The sequence below is a fragment of the Astatotilapia calliptera genome, chromosome 9, assembly GCF_964374335.1.
Source record: "Astatotilapia calliptera chromosome 9, fAstCal68.1, whole genome shotgun sequence".
NCBI classification, from domain to species: Eukaryota; Metazoa; Chordata; class Actinopteri; order Cichliformes; family Cichlidae; genus Astatotilapia; species Astatotilapia calliptera.
This window is the reverse complement of record NC_137430.1, coordinates 23114867-23132520: the sequence shown is the minus strand read 5'-3', so window position 1 is coordinate 23132520 and position 17654 is coordinate 23114867. Positions and strand designations below refer to the sequence as shown.

At 41.7% G+C, this 17654-nt stretch overlaps 1 protein-coding gene across 2 annotated transcripts; it reads right to left on the bottom strand.

Moving 5' to 3' along the window:
- Window positions 1-16065, bottom strand: nfx1 (nuclear transcription factor, X-box binding 1). Of its 2 annotated transcripts, none has more exons than XR_013911472.1 (23): window positions 15796-16065; window positions 14116-14961; window positions 13347-13508; window positions 12805-12882; window positions 12513-12618; window positions 11661-11732; window positions 11426-11565; window positions 11236-11335; window positions 10928-11145; window positions 10350-10447; window positions 10216-10246; window positions 10055-10137; window positions 8500-8608; window positions 8246-8365; window positions 7925-8004; window positions 7606-7836; window positions 7072-7145; window positions 6581-6682; window positions 6154-6291; window positions 5971-6037; window positions 693-961; window positions 477-581; window positions 1-306 (listed from the first exon to the last, which is right to left on the bottom strand). XR_013911472.1 is itself a non-coding variant. In XM_026179899.2 (23 exons), the coding sequence occupies exons 1-23, from the start codon at window positions 15812-15814 to the stop codon at window positions 231-233; spliced, it is 3201 nt and encodes a 1066-aa protein (XP_026035684.2). In that variant the 5' UTR covers window positions 15815-16065; the 3' UTR covers window positions 1-230. The 2 variants fall into 2 exon arrangements, 1 of the variants encoding a protein (XP_026035684.2); XM_026179899.2 differs by having other exon boundaries at window positions 693-838.
- Between the last annotated feature and the right edge of the window lie 1589 nt (window positions 16066-17654).

Here is a 17654-nt window from a genome sequence, read left to right as displayed (position 1 = left end):
TTTTCAAACAGGGAAAGTCTTCATGGACTTTAATGTCAAAATTCAAGGGCTCAATTCATCCTCCCACATATAACAAGAGTGAGAGTTCCCCAGAGACCATTGCAGCTTTGAAATATTTCCAAACATTTATTTTTTATCAACAAGAAGCCAGAGAAATTATGATTATTGGTCTCAGATGAATGCAAATGAAACGAGTTTTGGACTTTTTGGCAGAAGATTTGTTTTTACTTTCAGTCCTGGACGTCAAAATAATCGATCGCGGGCTCTTCTTTAACCATCTTCGACCAGGTGCTTCCACCGGCAGACCTGGCAGGAGATTAATTGATGAGAAAACACAAAAAGAAGAATCACAAGCAGGCAGCGAAAGACACTAACAAACAGCAGCATGAAAGTAAGACAGTCCGTCTCCGAGTGTTGTTTAAGGACATTTTTGGAGTCGTATAGAAGAGTCTCTCTAACCACAGATTAACACTTACTTGCTGCTGTGCTGTTTGATATGAGCGATGGGAGGAGGAGCCCGTGCAGCTGTCTCTCGCTCTATCAGTGAAGTCAGGGTTGAGTTCGGGCAGGCCGACTTCCCCCTGGGCGAGAAAAACAAAACAAAACAAGATACACAGGCACATCCTCGACTCCACGATTACCGCATTTCTCATCTATGATAACGGCGCTCGTATATTTAGTCGCGCTCTCACTTGTGAGCCGTGATGACCACGTTGCGTTTGGGCTCGTTATCGTAGCTCACGCTCTCCACGCCGTAGACCTCGGCCAGCTCGTGGATGATCTTCCGATGCTCTCGGTTCATCGGCGGGAAACAGTGGCTCCTCTTCGACTGCTTTCCCTGCAGAAACGGATGCTTCATAAGGCTACGGTCATGCTCGCTTTTCGCATGTTTAGTTGCATTTCAGCTACAAAGCCGCATTCGTGGTGATGTCGGGCACCTCTAAAAGGTCGCAGCTCAAGTCTGCAGTCACAAGATGACAGGGAAGAATCACAAATACAGATTTTTTTTATTTTACCAGACTTTCTTTGATTGTTGTTTTGGTTTCTTATCTCTTCTTCAGGCCTTAAATAACACTGCTTTGTTTTAAGTGTCACAAGACAGAAACGAGGCAAACAAAGAAAAGTCTAATCTGGCGCTTAATTTAGTTTTGGGGTTTATTTTTAGTGGTATGTCTGTGTATGTTAGTCCTTATATCGACCCCCTCACCGTCATTATTACCAATAGCAGTAAAGAGCAGGTCTGCGACCACTTATAACTCACTTCTGTGTGACGTTTTTGTTGTGTTCCTGTACATATTTGTTCACTGAAGTCTGATCTGACCTGGGCTGGGAGCAGTTTTGCTTCAGTCTAGCCCGTTCACATCTTATAGTTTCTGATGTCCATTAACAGGCGCTATCCCTGTTAATTAAAGAAATATATCTCCTGCTAAGAACCTTGGTAGCATTTGAATTTTTAAAATCTCACATTTCGAAGCTTCTTTCATTCACTGCAAAAATCAAACATTTATTGTGAGACTAGAAAAAGTTACATTTCCTGGGAAAATGCCGTGTAGTGGAAATCATGAGTTGAAAACAGGTGAAAAAGTTGAACTGTCTGCTGAAGACGGCCGAGAAAATAGAGAGAGCGAGTGTGAGTAGTTAAGCGGCAAAGAGTAAAGAAACAGGAAAACAGCAGGTTTCACAAAGGATATAGTCTTCTTTAAAGCATGATGGTGTTTGCTGGTGCTGATGGCTGAAGCTAAAACTCTTAGCCACCGCCTTCAGCACCTGGTCGTAATGCCACAGATAGCGGCTGTCTGTCAGAGCCTTTGGGCAGCTGCAGAGAAGACGGAAACTTGTCCAGAGCCAAGTTGGACAGGAAGTGTGCCCAGGTGACCCTGCGCTGGAGGGTCCCCTCCCATCTTGTCCATGCTCCTTGCTATCAGAGCTCCACCACTGCTCACGTTCTCCACCTCTACACCTGCTTGGACTTTATTTCATGGCTCTGTTGCATTGGACCTTTCTGACCAGACCTGGCTCTTTGGGAACAAGCCCAGACCTTGTGTACCCATCACCACGGTGACCACCAGTGCCTTTTGTCTCAAGTGCGTTTCCACCACCTCCACCGCTTTTCTCCACCCTCCATTTCCTGCCTCTTCTAACCTCAGTGCCAGCTGATGACCTGCTGAGACCTTACCACAGCAGTCAGCCTCTCTAATCATGTGATTTTATTAATTGCATATAAAGCCCTACACAACTAGCTACATAATGGACCCGCTGTGACCTTATAATAGCAGTCTATAATAGCCTGGTCTGATCATGTGATCAGGGTCTTTTAAATGCTCCACACTCTTCTTTGAAATCCAGGGGTGACGGTGCTTTTGGAGCAGGCTCTCTCAGGCTCATCCGGTCGGCTCAATCTGTTTTTTAACGACTGTGGAAAATTCCCCCCCAATATTTTCATCTATAGTGCATAACCAAACGCTGCTATGAAAGTATGCATTTATGAACAGAGAGATGCCTGCATGTTTCAGTGTACTACATGTACAAAACTGAGAATTAATAAGCAGGGAGTCTGTGTTTCAGGAGCAAAATGCAAGTGCTTCAGGTATAAGAGTCCAGACACAGTGAAGGCAGCTGACTCACAGTCCCACAGACACACTAGTCTCAACAAACATGATGTTCACATGCACCACAGTCTCCTCGGGCTGGTTGTGTTTAGTTAAGGACATTTCCTGCACAGGCTGTACACAAGAAGGGGATTAACAGGCTCCATTTCATAACGATTGTGGGGAGCTCAGCGTACTTTGCTGTGGTCTGCTGATATCACGAGCAGACTGAATTAACTGATCGGGAAGGCTGGCTCTGCGATTGGCTGCAAGCTGTTGAATCAGAGGTGGCGAGGATGTCGCTGAACAAACCGTCATCTATCATCGATAACCCCGACTACTCTCTGCACCGCTTACCGGACAGGCAGTGGAGCAGCTTCGCTAACAGGGTAGCACATCATTAACACATCTGTCCAGCTGCGAAACATCCTGCGCTTGGATTTTTCATGTTTTCTTGGCTTTTAAATGGCCCCAATTCAGTCACTCTAGCAGGTAAAGCTGCAACCACAAGGGGAGCATTTAATGAGATTGTATGTTACCAAATGTAAAAGAACATTTGGTCGGTCCTCTTTTAAAATTAAAGGTCCACAAATTTGAAACACTTTGCCACCGGGAATAAAAACACATCTGATCATTGGAATGGGTCTTATTACTATCATCATCCTTCAATGTTTCCATTTTACTGTACATGCCGTTTTCTGTTTTATTTCTGTTTTTTATATTTGTGTTGATATAATGCATCTTAAAAACAATGCTAACTTTTAATGTCTGTTTTTGTATAAATAAATAAAATCACAAAATAAAAATACTTGTTTTGCTTTTTTTAAAATCACTTTTTCAAGTATTATCTCATTGTTATTTTATTTTTTTTAGCAAACACTACTTTTTATTTTATTTGCTTATTTGAGGACAACAAACTTTTTATTTTGTTTTAATATAACTTTACTATAATAACTTTGCTCCAAACTACAAACGTGAGTACAAATCACGTTTTGTGAGCTGACCTCTGGTATGAAGTGATACAAATCTATCACTTTCATAAATACTTTCAGCCTTGTCCTCACTGTTTGGGATCCTCCTGGTTCAACGTGACTGTTTCACGCCCAAAAGTCACGTCCATAAAGAAATGTGTTTGTTTTCTTTTAAATTTGGTGGGGGGCTTAGATCCAAAACCTTTGGGATGAACTGGCCTGTGATCCAGTTCATGTCTGTCAACATCTGTGCTGCCCTATCTGATGTTTCTGTGGCTGAATGGGAGCAAATCCCTGCAGGCAGGTCCCAAAAAAATCATGTGAAAGGTTTAGGGAGAAGAGTGGAGGCTGTTACAGCAGCAGCTTAATGTCTATACATACGAGTTGAAGCGTCCATGTACTTTTGAGCTTGTAGTGCACGCGTGGCCTATTTTATATAGACGGGTCAGTAGGCACATTTGACCTGACTTTTCAGAGTAAAAGAGAACAACAGCTGGTACAAAACTGAATCGCTTTCTTTGCCAGAGGGCTGTTGGAGGGGATTTTAGCAAAATTTAAGCAGAGGAGTAGATTTAATAACTCGTTTTTTTAGGGAAGAAAGAGCCCAAAAAATGAAATCAGTGAAGTCAGCACAACATGCCTTGAGAAAATAAGATAAAACATTTCACTAAGCTGACTCCCGGGAAGAAAAAGGTTTCATTCATGACCCGTCGTTCCAAAAAGAGGCTCAGCTAAGTAATAAACAAGTCCTTTGGAAAAGAAATCAAAGCAGTAATGTCGGTCTCTCAGAGAGCCTCGGTGAATCACAGAGGACTGGAAGAAATAAATAAATACGTGGAGACGTTTCCATCTGCCCGAGAAGTCTCCTACTCGCTTATTTGAGCTTGGAAACTGTGACAAAAGAGCTGAAAATACAACAACTGGGGCACAAAATAATGAAGCTAAATAAGCTGTTAGTGACACAGCCGTAAGGGGCCACTGTCTCCACCTCGGGCTGACACCAAGTTTAATGACTCCATGCGGATCAGAAATGATAGTAATAAAAGTAATAATCAATCATTTGTAATAAATAAAAGAAAAGTTTTTTGTTTTGCTCCGTAACAAACCAGAGCCATTCATCCATCACTCGTGATAAAGCCGTTTAAACACCGGCTGCAGCTCTGGATGGAGCGCGCGCGCTCAGTGCTCAGCTTATTTAGCAAGTCACAAATACACAAACACTGTGATAGTACACATTACCTACTACTGCCTCCTAGGTTTTACACTTTTACTGATATTTACACACTGCTGCCATCTTGGATTGTGAAGTCGGGGTTGGTGGGGGTTCTCCAACTTCCTGAGTTGGAAATCCGACTTGAGGAGCCATTCCATAAAAATCCAGACTTTCCGCTTCAAATGGCAAGCAACAATACTGAGCTCGTGTGCTCAACAGAGCCACTTTAAACATAACATATTTTTGTATTTTAATAGTTTTACTTTTTAAACCTTCATTTTCTTTTAATTTTTTAATACTAAGCCCCCTACTGTATTTTACGAAACTTTTTATATAGCATGTCACTGAATTTTATTGAGATTCTTCCTAATTTTGACCTTTTCTTGCATTTTATTTACATGTTTATTTTAAATCATCATATATTATTTTTAGACTTATTGTACTTAATCCATTTATTGATTTCTTTTATTATTATTATGTTTTTATGTTTAACCTTCATTAAAGGTTTACTTATTAAGTGCTCCATATGCATTATACAGTGTTTTACTCTATTTTATACATTTTACCTTATCAAATTAAAACTTCTATTTTTAAATTTCATATTATCTTTTCCCTTTTCTTAAATTTATCTCCTCTCTTCTCTGTAGTTTGTACATTGAGGTATTTTGTTACATCATGCCATTTTATTTTATTCGTCTACTCCACTTTATTTAAGCTAGAGTCTGTGTTTAATGTTTTGGCTGCTCTAACAGCTTTTTACCAAAGTTTGGGATAAATAAGGTATTTCTCACATTAAGCTTAAAGCCCAGCTGTTTTACTAATTATATCCCTTAGCAGTAAACAACAAAAATATAAAGAAATCGTGGCTAAACGGAGCAAATGACATTAACTAACTAGAAAGAACATGATATACATGTTATATTAATGATCATTAAAGTTTCAAAAATTTAAAAACTTAGGGTTAAAGTTCAGTTTAAAACAAAATATTTTATGGGGTAATTATGTACAAATGCTGCACTGACTTGAATGCAAATATACTGACTAATGCGAGTGACTCAGTAAAATGCTTCACCACTAAAAACTTGGGACTACAGCAGTCTCCCAGATTCTCCACCAGATGGAGCATTACATCACATTAGAGCTCTTAAATAACACCTCACCCCTAAACAGGAAAAGGAGACTCAAATACAGATCGTACCTTATTAGCAAGCTCTACAAGATTGTTGATCTCCTCTTCCACCTCTGTGACAAACTTCAGGTCTTTTCTGAAACGCAAGCAGAGCAGAGTTGCAGTTTCAGTGCAGCGCTCCCTCTGACTTTGAATATTAACCCAAACATGGCGTCACATAACCGTCACCGTGGAGTAAAACAGATATCAGACCTGGCGTCGTCTTTGAGGCTGTCGCTGTACGCAGAGGTGGAGCGAACGTTGAAGGGGTCAGAAGACGAGTCGATCTGCAACGCCTCCGCCAAGCGCCTGTTCCTCTCCAAAGTGGCGCACTCTTGATCGCACTCGAGCCTGAGAAAGCATCGCATTTCTAGGATGACTGCTTTTCACACCTCAGCTGCAGTTCAAAGTAATCCACTGAATGGATTAAAGAACGAAATCTGGCCCTCTCCAGGAAATTATTTACATAATTACTTTCAAACAAGAGCTGCATCTTGGCCATCACACATAAGGACTCGCCTGTTGTTCAAATAATCTTGAAATAATTAAGCTCGAACATCCTGTTCAGCAAATGTTTCACATCTTGAGTTTGACACCTCTGGTTCGAGCTTTAAATCATTAATTCCCTGCACCACTCTACCTCGTCTGTTTCAGCTCTTTCTTAGAGATCAGCGGGCCGATATCCATGGAGTCACCGAGCTGCATGTCCGAAAGCTTACTGGCCATGGCAATGGCAGCATACCTGCACAACAAAACCAAAAATATCGGATAAATGTTGCTCGTTTCAAATTCTAATTTTATTCCTAGATGCTACATTAGTAGCTTTGCATCATTCACAGTCTAATATAATCTTTACTTATTATTAAACTGGGCCATGGTGGTGCCCTTCAGCTCATCCACTGTCTGAAACGAGCTCTTTAACACTCCTCTGACTTTAAGCCAGCTTTCTTCTGATTGGCTGCTCCTCAAAAAACACTGAACTCCTTGAATCTGAGCTTTTACAGGAGCCTGAAGACTGAGGGGTTTTTTCACAGCTATAACAGAATATATATGTCGCCAAAAAGAGAAATGCCAAACGAGGTCTAGAATAAAACACAAAAAAAAAGCTGAACACATGGGAGCAGAGCTGACCTCTGGTATGAATTGGCTGCTTCTGCACAGGCCACGGTTTCCTTTCTACGACCGCACTCACACTGTACCGCAACCTGCGAACGACACAAAGGATTAGATTTCTCCTCCCTGGAGAAGAAGTGTTTCTGTAAGAGCACAAATACGCAAATTAAAAAAGGTCAGGTCAGTTCACACGAAGAATTCGTGCAGCTGTGAATGGCCTCCCTCTGGAGTCTGAAGCCTGCCACTGATGTGTTATTATTTGTTCCAAGTTAACCATTTATGACAGTTACACAGCACCGCGCCACATGTCCTCAGCCTTCATGCAAAAACAGCGGGTTCACAGCTGGACTATTGAGCAGATGTGACACTGAATTTATTCACTAAACATTTGCATGAGGGAAATAAGTTATTAGAGAGAGGAGGGACTTTTGATGGTGGGAAAATGTGCTGAAAAACCCAAGCCCTGATGTGACAGAGAACATCTGTACAAACTCTGTAACCTGTTTTTGAGCCACTGGAAGTCCAGCTGTTCTCAGTGGCACTGCTCTGTACCTTGGCAGTGCAGGTGGTGCGTGGACAGCTGCTGCCTTTATGACAGGGAGCAGCGCACGGGTGGCCGCAGTCTGGACGAGGCAGCGTGCAGGGCTGCTGGCAGCCGCCTTCTGGCAGGCACTCTCCCCGGTGACAGATGCGTTTGCAGCGGTGCGTCTCGCAGGGCAACGTTTTATTACACATTAGGCCACAAGAAATGTCTTGGAGATGACACGGGATGTTGCTGCGTTGCTGTGAGTCAGAGAAAAGGGTGTCGCTTCAGTTGCAAGAACAAAAACAGGAAACAAGTCGTGCCATCAGTGGGCTCGGGGAACATTACCTCGTGCTTTCCCATGCACCATTTCTGCGTGAGGTAAGTGCAGGGAGGACATTTCTCCTCACTGTGGCAGTTGTGAAACACTAAATCAGAGGCAAATGTCAGGAGCATATTAACAGTTATTCGATACAGCTGCTGTGTGAACCGAGGTTATCTAAACTAAAACTATCTAAAACATACAAATGAGTCTTTGATGGCCATGTTTACTGAGACTGAGTCACTGAAACTAAAGAAAACTGAACTAAAACTGAACATTTTCAAATCTAACTGGGAAGCACACAAACTACAATAATCCTGATGTAAGGAGCTACAGCTAAATCCCACCTGGGTGGTCACACTCGTGTCTTCTCGTGCACACGTTTTTGCACTCGGGTGGCTTCGTTCCACAGGGGATGGGTGGATACAGCACCGTGGACCCGCAGTGACACGTCAGCTCATCAAAACCTAAAAACCCAGTGGGACTCGTGACACACTCGTGGCATCTTAACGCCAAGCAAAATACAGCTAAAGCTTCAAATTAGTGAGACAGAATAAATCTGTGGTACTTCAGAGACTTGGCTCGTGAACTCGATACTCACTGGACTGCCAGCAGGGTTCACAGTTTCCACGGTGACAAGGCTCCTGGCAGCGGTGGAGGCCACAGTTGAGCTTGTAGCCGCAGATCATGGAGCACTTGTGCTCCACGCTCTGAAAACACACGGACAAAAACATTAACATCACCTCACGCGCTTCAAAAAACACTCTTATCAGAAGGCTGCTGCAAGCTGAAATTTAAATGTAGAGTCACCCCCGCATGATGCAAAGTAATTAAGAGCTACAAAGCAAGTCAGCTTTCAAATTCAGTCATATCCCAACCCAGTAACATATCCTCACTATTCTTTCCTTCTTACTAATGTCCACCCATTTCCTTTATTACTGTTTATTCTGGCTGTTTCTCCTCACTGCTCGTCTGTCAGCTGGATGTTGTTGGACAATTACACAGCAAGTCATTCCTGTAGTGCTTGCCGTGACTGTATAAAGGCAGCGAGTGTGTCGAGATGTTTCCTGCCGGCTTTGCATTTGCCAGACCCTCAATCTAATTAAGAATTGTTAACTAAAAAGCTAAATTATGCATAAATCAAATACAGACTGGCTGCTATCAGCTGACGATTGCAGTCAGTGTGAAATTAATATGCATTTAATGACTCCCTAGGGCACGAGTGTCAAACATTAGGACCCGGGAGTCAGAATCTGCCCGCCTAAGATTAAAACATGGCCCGCTTGGCACCATTTGCAGTTTTGAAATTGGCTTCTTTTTCTGATATTAAAAATATCTCAGGGATTAAATTTGTCGTTAAAGTTCTTTACACTGACAAAAAGGAGGTTTCACTGGTGCAGCCCACTTAAGATATAAGTGGGGCCACACCGCTGTTCACATGTGGTAAAAAAACAAAACAAAAAAACATTACAATTACTAATAATGTTGATTGGCTAATTTATACTTAATTAAGGCAACACAGCAATAACAATATAGAAGATAAGAGAAGACATACTCTTTATCCCAAAGTTGGGTTGGGCTGGTTGTTATAGCAGGTAAAACCATTAAGTTGAACAGACCAAACATTACAAATACGTTGGTTAAGTAAGTACTCACTTTAAAGCAAAATATGCTCCATGCAGGTCTCTTTGGGTCTAGAGCTATTTAAAAATAACTCTTCTGGTGGTATGGTTTGCCCACCGCTGAGACAAACCTTGTTTCTACAGATGGCACAAAGTCAGACTAACATCCGTAACATCCCTGCTGCACCTGTCACATAATCCTGCTGGTTTACAATGATTCTGTGTCACATACACACCTCTGTGTGTAAGGAGAGCTGAATGGGTGCAGCTCTGACTTAGGACGAGATGGGGAATTCACTGACCATCTCACTTAAACCAGCCATGTGTGTCACATGGTTGCATTTCATTGAGATAACAGCTATTATGTTTAACACACACTTTCTTCTGGACAATAACAATGGTTAGTTGGTTCGGGTGAGACAAAAATATTGGGGTCAGAACCAGTCAGGGAATGAGAAAAATAAATGTATATGTGTGTGTGAGAACAGAGAGCATAAAGTCGAAAACACTGACCCAGATTCAATGAACACTCACCACACAACAAAGCTCCCCACACTTGTGTCGGCCACAGGAGCGCTTCTTGTTGCAGCGCTTCTCGCAAGTGAAGACGAGCTCCTCTGGAGAGACAAAAGTCAGGATTTAAACACAGGACGGCAGCTCAGGGTGGGCTATACTCATATTTATTAAAACCTCACCTTCTTTTTGGATTTTCTCACATGGGACCTCCTGGAAAGTAAAGGAGAAATCTTTCAAATCTTCAGTGTCTTCAAAATAAAATAAAAAAAATATGGAACTGAGAAAAAACACAGCTGCTGATATTTCTGCAAACCTTAGTCTTGGAGCCACATCTGCACCTGATAGTTGAGGTCAGAGAGCAGGGCCCACAGCTGCCCTCGTGGCACAGCTTCTCGCACAGATGGATGATGTCTGAAATAACACAAGTTCATTATCTCACGTCAGGCTGCAAGAACAAAAACAGCCCTAACATGATGTACATCCTGTTTGCACAACCACAACAGGCCACAGAGAAGAAAGCAGTTGCTTTCTTTTAGAAACAAAAGTCAGTTGAAGATTGAGAATAAAAAGAAAAAAAACAGGATGTTTTACAGGGGAAAGATCAAGGAATTCATTCAGCTTTAGTGACATGATGTTTGCCGTTTTCTCATTGAACTTCCTCTGGCTTTCTTCTGGATTTTAAAAGCTTCATCGCCATTTTATCAATATTACTTTAAAACAGATGACAGAAAAGAACCTGTTTTCTCCTGCCACAGCACATATTGTTGAAAAGCGTCACCTGTCACACATTTTCAGATCCTGTTTTTGCAATCTTAATGAGGCTCGAATCATTTCCTAATTCTAACTGATGCTATGAGTATTTCGACATGACAGAACAGCACTTCTTCTCACCACTCGAGCCGCAGGCCAGGGGTTTGTTGCAGGTCTTCCCGCAGGAGGGGATGGGATCGGAGCAGCTCCGTCGCTCAGAGTAACCCAGCTCCAGGAGTTTTGTCAGCGGCGTCTGACCGCAGGGACACGTATTCACCAGGCTTGGTGAGCGCGGGCACGACTTGCACGGGCCACGATGGCATGCCTGCTGACACCGGTGGGCTTCACAGTTTAGCATCCTGAAAAGAGCAGTTAAATACACGCGGCTGTGATAGGAGCAAAATAAAAGCTTTAGATGGGCAGAATTAGTGCTGAAGAGTTGGACTTACTTCCCACATATTTTTCCACAGGAGAAATGTCCCGAACCATCAAATCCTGCTTTATCTGTGCCACACGAGACTTCCCGTGCGGTCACGCCACAAAAGCAAACTGCCCATAAAAACAGCAAAAGAGTTCATTACATTTAAAATGTTCCATAAGCTAAATTCAGCTATTCATCTGCACCAAAGTGAGACTCACCCTGCTGAACTTGCAGCTGGCATGGCTGACAGGTCCCGCTGTGGCACACCTGCACACAGGTGTGTTCAGCACAGTTGAGTACAGCACCACACACTTTGTCACATTGGAGCACAGTGGCCTGACCGCAGCGCACTGGTTGACTTGAGAGACATAATTTAATTAGAATTAAGAAATATTTAAAGTAAAATCCAAAAGGATAAAAAGACAGATTCACATGTGATCAGAGGTCGAGTACCTCGTCTTCCCGCAGATGCAGGATTTCGTTGCAAAGGCAGGACACTGAGGACAAGGTCCAGGGTGGCATAAGCTGAGAAGACAAAGAACATATTAACGTACGGGTTTGAAGTATAAATGTGAACAGCAGGTGTGCGAGTTACTCTAACCAAACCTGGTAAGACAGGATTCTTACCAGCCTTGTAATACATTAATAAGTCCAAGTAATGAATCATATTTAAAATATGGCTCAGTCCCCATTAATTTAGATTATATATATATATATATATATATATATATATATATATATATATATATATATATATATATATATATATATATATATATATATATAAAAATAAAATAAATGTCCACAAGCATTAACAACATGGCTGCAAAGTGAGAGTTACTAGTTTATGAAGCCACTGAAGTCATCTATAAAATCTGTCTGCAATTGAATTCCATTTTATTTTACATCTGCTACCAAGGACCCCAACCCCAAATGCAGATAAAATACATTTATTGGCAATGAAATAACAAGCTCAGTCAGAAACTACAGTCTGTCAAAGGCTTCACGAGTCTGTGGGGCGAGTAAGAGTATTTTTAGAAATATGACCACAAAGGGAGTGTTTGGGGTGAACTTTAAATAAAATATCTCCCATACATGCAATCTGTCTCTTAAAATATAACAGCTTATGCTCCCACAGTGTACCATCAAGTAGACCTAAAAATTGCATCAAATAAAAACAGTTTCACAGCAAACCTCACAAAGAAATACATTCTTAAAAGTTATCGATGAACTTCTGAAGCCCTACCGTCTTTTAATAACGTAATTTGAAGCTAGAAGCAGCTTTCTTGTGTTTTTAAGGCTCACATATTGCAGGGGTGGTTGCAGTCCACTCCACTTCTCTTCTTCCCACACATGTCACCGCAGCTGTGGGGAATCTCAGTACGCTGCCACTCAGGGTTTGTCACTTTACCTGCCAATGAAACAAACGGAACAACTCTTCCCATCACTCTCTGTGGCAAACTTAACGTAACGAAGCTTTGGGAAGGAGTCAGTGGGATATGATAACAATTTCATTAAATCGTCTAACCCGAGAGCAAGTTCATCACCATTTCTCAGCAGTGGTGTATATCTATGCTTGAATTAAACAAATACTCACCACAGAAGCAAGTGTAGGAGGTCGGGTGTTTCATTGAAACATTCTGGCAGGCTGGACAGCGCCAACCTTCAGCTGAATCTGATACAAAAAAGCTGAACTTTAACATACATGCATCCATTTTTCCTTTCTGCATAACGCTGAATGAAAGGGTCACCCTCTGGGAAGGATGTGCTTTCCCAGTACACACATTTTCAGATCCTGTTTTCATCTGTGGCAGTAAAGTAAAAATCACTTAGCCTTAAATGTAGCTTAAAACATTTTTTCTATATTTTTTTCCTATGATGAAGGACAGAAGGTGACGTGTTGTATTGTATAGCGCAGATTCATAATGGGAACAATAACAGAAATCCACTTGGCCTCTCCGTTTTCAATGTAACACAATGCACTGCAGAAGCAGCAGGAATTTCACTGCACGAGTTACCGTCACAGTGACCATCCCTGAACACCGAGTACCAGCCACTGTTAGGAGCTCGCTATGCTGAGTACACAGACTACACTAAAATGCTCCCACACAGAGTAAACACTGTGTTCACACGCCGCACCGTCTGCCTGTGAGGCTGGCGATCGAGCCCATTTCTTGATGCAGTTGAGGTGGAAGACGTGGAAGCAGCTCTGACAGCTCCACACCGGCGCCATGACCCGGATCACGTCACAGCACACCATGCACTCGTATTTCTCCTCCGACAGCTGTTCAATCAGACACCCTGCGGAGGAAGAGATCAGAGGTTCAGAAGATGGCAACAAATACTTCGTTTCCACCCACAGAGCTTTATCCAAAACTTTCTGCTCGTATGTCCTTTAGTTCACTGACAGACTCATCAATAATTCAGGTTGCTTCCAACCAAACATCCTAAGATTTTTACACTAAGTAAGCACTATAAAACATGGGCTTGGGCTTTTTTTTTAGCTTGATTTGCATTTTTAATTATTTTCTGGCCTTTTTACAAACAAAATAATCAATAAAACATAACATTAAACATTGGTTTCAGGCCCAATATTAAAACTAACTGAACTAGAGTTACTAAAAAGGGACAAAAAAAATCCTCCAAAAACAACCAAAAAGGAATGTTTTCTGCAAATATAGTGAATATGAAATACTTAACAGCAAAATACGGGGAAATTTGAACTAACTTATGTTAGTTTGTTAGGAAACCAGGTTTCCTAAAAAAAAAAAAAATCAATAAATTCTGATTAAACATTTTGTGTCTGACAAAACTGTAACAATATAAAAATGTAAAACGTTGATAGAAATGTAAAATAAGTTGGGGAATTTGATCGCCAGACAACATTTTACAGAAGTAAGAGTCAAACCTGTCTGCGTCTCTTTGCTCTTTGGCATCTTGTTCCAGCTCCTCTGACCAGGTTTGTAGTTTTGATAGTTTGCTCTTCTCCCCCCTCTGGCCTGAAGGGGAGCATTCCCTCCTGAGCCTCTTCCACCTTTGCCTGCAGAATCCTGAGATGCTCGCCCCTGATCAGAGTCATCTTGGCCACTGGCTCCCTTCTCTGAGCCTGGCTCCTCTTGTGATGGTTGTTTGGGTGGTTTGATTGGTCCTTGCCGTCGCTTTGGGTCAGTGTGTTTCCTCTGATTATTGTCATGTTGGGACTCTGAGTCTTCTCTCTTCCTTTGATCCTCCACTGTGGTGTTGTTCTCCTTCCAACTGCCATTATGTTCTCCCTTTCGCTGCTCCTGACTAAACTTCCTTGGTTTTTTAGCCTGGGCATCCTGGTCCTCATTAGTTTGTTCCGTATCCCTGTTTGCACTTCCTCGCCGCCAGTTGGGTCCATCAGCACCACCCATGGGATGTGCAAAAGCATGGACACCACTCATGTATCTGTTGCTGCCACCGTATGGATCACCTCCAGGTCTTTGCCGCCATGGCACAGAACCTCCTCTGTTCCCTTCTCTCCATCCTCTTCCTCTGCCTCGCCTTCTGCCTTCATCTCCTCCTTGGTAAGGAGGACGATGATGATCTTCATAATTTGATCTATGGCTAAAAGGGGGATTAGTGCCCTGATTAAAGGGTCCATACTGATGACAGGTCTCATTACTGTTGTTACTGAGGTGTCTGTCATTGCTGTGTCTGGGTCGGCCTCTTCTGGGTTTGTGCTGATGTGACGTTTGATGTTGCGTCAGATCTGGATTGAGGTCAGGTGGGTCTGCAACAAGAAAACAGAACCAAGTTATGAGCAACATCAAATATATTTAGAGCAAAAACACTTAAAACTTTAAACTAGGCAGGACAACATCATTTATTGTCATTTTGCAAGAATTTCGGGGATCGTTGTGATCTATTTACTTATGAGATGACATTTTAAATTGCATAGGACAAATAAAGAGTGCAATAACATTTTGCCATGAGCAAATAATGTTATAGACAGATTTTTTTTTCCTGCATGTGGAAAAATGTTTGCACCCGCCGGTGTAAAATTATCATGACCATTTTTTGTGGTTTGCAATACCGTTTTGTTTACGAAACCCTAAAATACATTTCGGTATGTCAAATGGCCAAAATCAAGAGTTCTGTTGAGTAGAGTAAACCCAGACTCTATGCCTTAACTATATGGGGACGATCTGTTCTTGTGTTTAATTTAAAACCTTAAGGTCAGTATATGTACAAGTAATGAAACTATGGCGTTTGAAATTAGCATGACAGCTCTCGATTTTATGGATAGCAACGCGTACCATCATCTGGCGTGCTATTGCCTTTCAAAGTTCCCCGGCTGTCACGTGTCGTTACCTCATTCACGAACTGCACGATCACTCGGAGATGCTAAGCTAACATTAGCAACCCAGAGCAAGTGAACAGAAAACTGCGTCAGCTAAAAGTTTATGTTTAGGCTGCTTAAGGTTGTCCAGCTAACACAACTAGCAAGAGAGTGTGTAACTGTTAGCGAAGCTGCTAAAGTCAGTACTTCAGAGTGATTTAAGAGTCGGTTTAGGCTGCTTCAGGTTCCTGTGAGTCACTGTTATTAAAACTGCACATTAGTTACCTGAGAAGCCCTCGGCCATTCAGTCTGAGCACAGCTTGTTGCTTGTTCCGCAGCACGTAAAGGGCAGCTTTAAGAGAAATGACACGCGTGTCCACGCCCTCCGGGACCGTATCCACCCTGTTTCCTGTCTTCTGGTTCTTAAAAATGATCCGAAACCCCTTAAAAGCGACAGTAATCTTCCCTTGCCTGCCTCGCACCTTATTATTATGAGCTAGCTAGTTAGCTAACGTTTTCCGCAGATGTCACAAACAGAACTTCCGGTCAGCGGTTAAAAAAATAAAACCAAAATAAAACGTTTTCAGTAAACTTTCAGTTTAAGTTGATATTACTACTGCATGGAGCACACACCAAGAAATAAACGGAGGGATTACAACAAAGTAAAAAATAAGACAGTCGTGATAAAAATACATAAGGAATGAAGTATTTCATTTCTAAGACTTTACACATTATGACATAATATAAAAATAACACTTTTTAGTATAACCTCAGATGAACAGCAAGACGTGACATACTACACACAATACATCGTGTCACAGTTACACAAAAAGCCAAAATGAAGAAACAGTGGGGCAAAAGCTAAGTACACCCACCTTTGTGGCTGCAAATGGAAGTTATATATATATATATATAAAAACTCAAAATCATGCCCACAAGGTGGCGCTTCGTGTTTGGGTTTGTATACCAGAGACTAAGGAGGGCTTTCCCGATTGAAACTTTGGGGAAAAAACAATATCAATGTAATCTGTACTTCTGCTTATGCTTTAATATGCCCTGTGCTGCATACAGAGGTACTTTCATGGAGTAGATTTATGCAGTTTTAAAAAGGAAGTGAAAGTCAATATTACTAACTAAAAACTAGATGGAGTTAATAGACTATACTTTGCCCTTGTCATTATGACCTGAAAAGTGATAGAGGAATAATTTGCAGATGTGTTTTGTAACCAGTGCAGTCCTCTGGACCAGAACCCCCCGATCATGGCCCCGTGGACCTGTACCTAGTGGGCCTATTTAGTCATCCTGGGATGGCTGGGAATCAGTGTCATTGCCTCAAACATTATGCAGATAAAAATAATAGCAAAATGTCTACCAGGCTCTATTACATTAATCCTACCTTTATATTCAAACAGATGACCTTCAAACTGACACACATTTCCCTGAAAAAACCATTGTAACACTAGTCATTTTCCCCAGGTGACAGTTAACAAGCTAAACTACAAGAAAAACCGAGAACAAGGACCACAGAGCAATACTAGCATTAGGGAAATAATGCAATGACATATTTGCTGGTACTAAATCGTAAGTGAACTTAAAAAGCTGCTACTGAGCAAATCCTGAAATTAAACTGGAAAATACTGTACTGGAAACCCAAAGGACATTAAGTCAACTGGCGATTTTTCCACCTTTGATGGCAGCTAAGTGAACCTACAGTGCTTAGATGGGTTTCTAGTCTACAAAATATTACCCAAGAATAAAAACATCCCATAAAATAAAAATTACTCGTGTGTTTGTGGACATATTTCTTTTCCCTTTCAGGCCTACAGCTACACCGATTGACCATTCTGCAGTTACTAAGTCCAGATCACGCATGCGTACAGCAGCCCCCCGTCCTAGTCAACCAGGCGAGGTGGGCGGGAGAGATATTTGTAAAACATTCAGTTTATGGACAGAAAAAACGGATATTGTAGAATATAATTTCAAAATAAAAGTATAAAAAATCATGTGACACGAACACATTTCCCCTTATAAATGCTTACTAGCCGCTATGATACGTTTTATATTAGTACACTGAAAATTCACGATAGAAAAATCAAGCTATCGTCAGCTCTACTGACAACAATCTGAACAAAAATGGATGATAA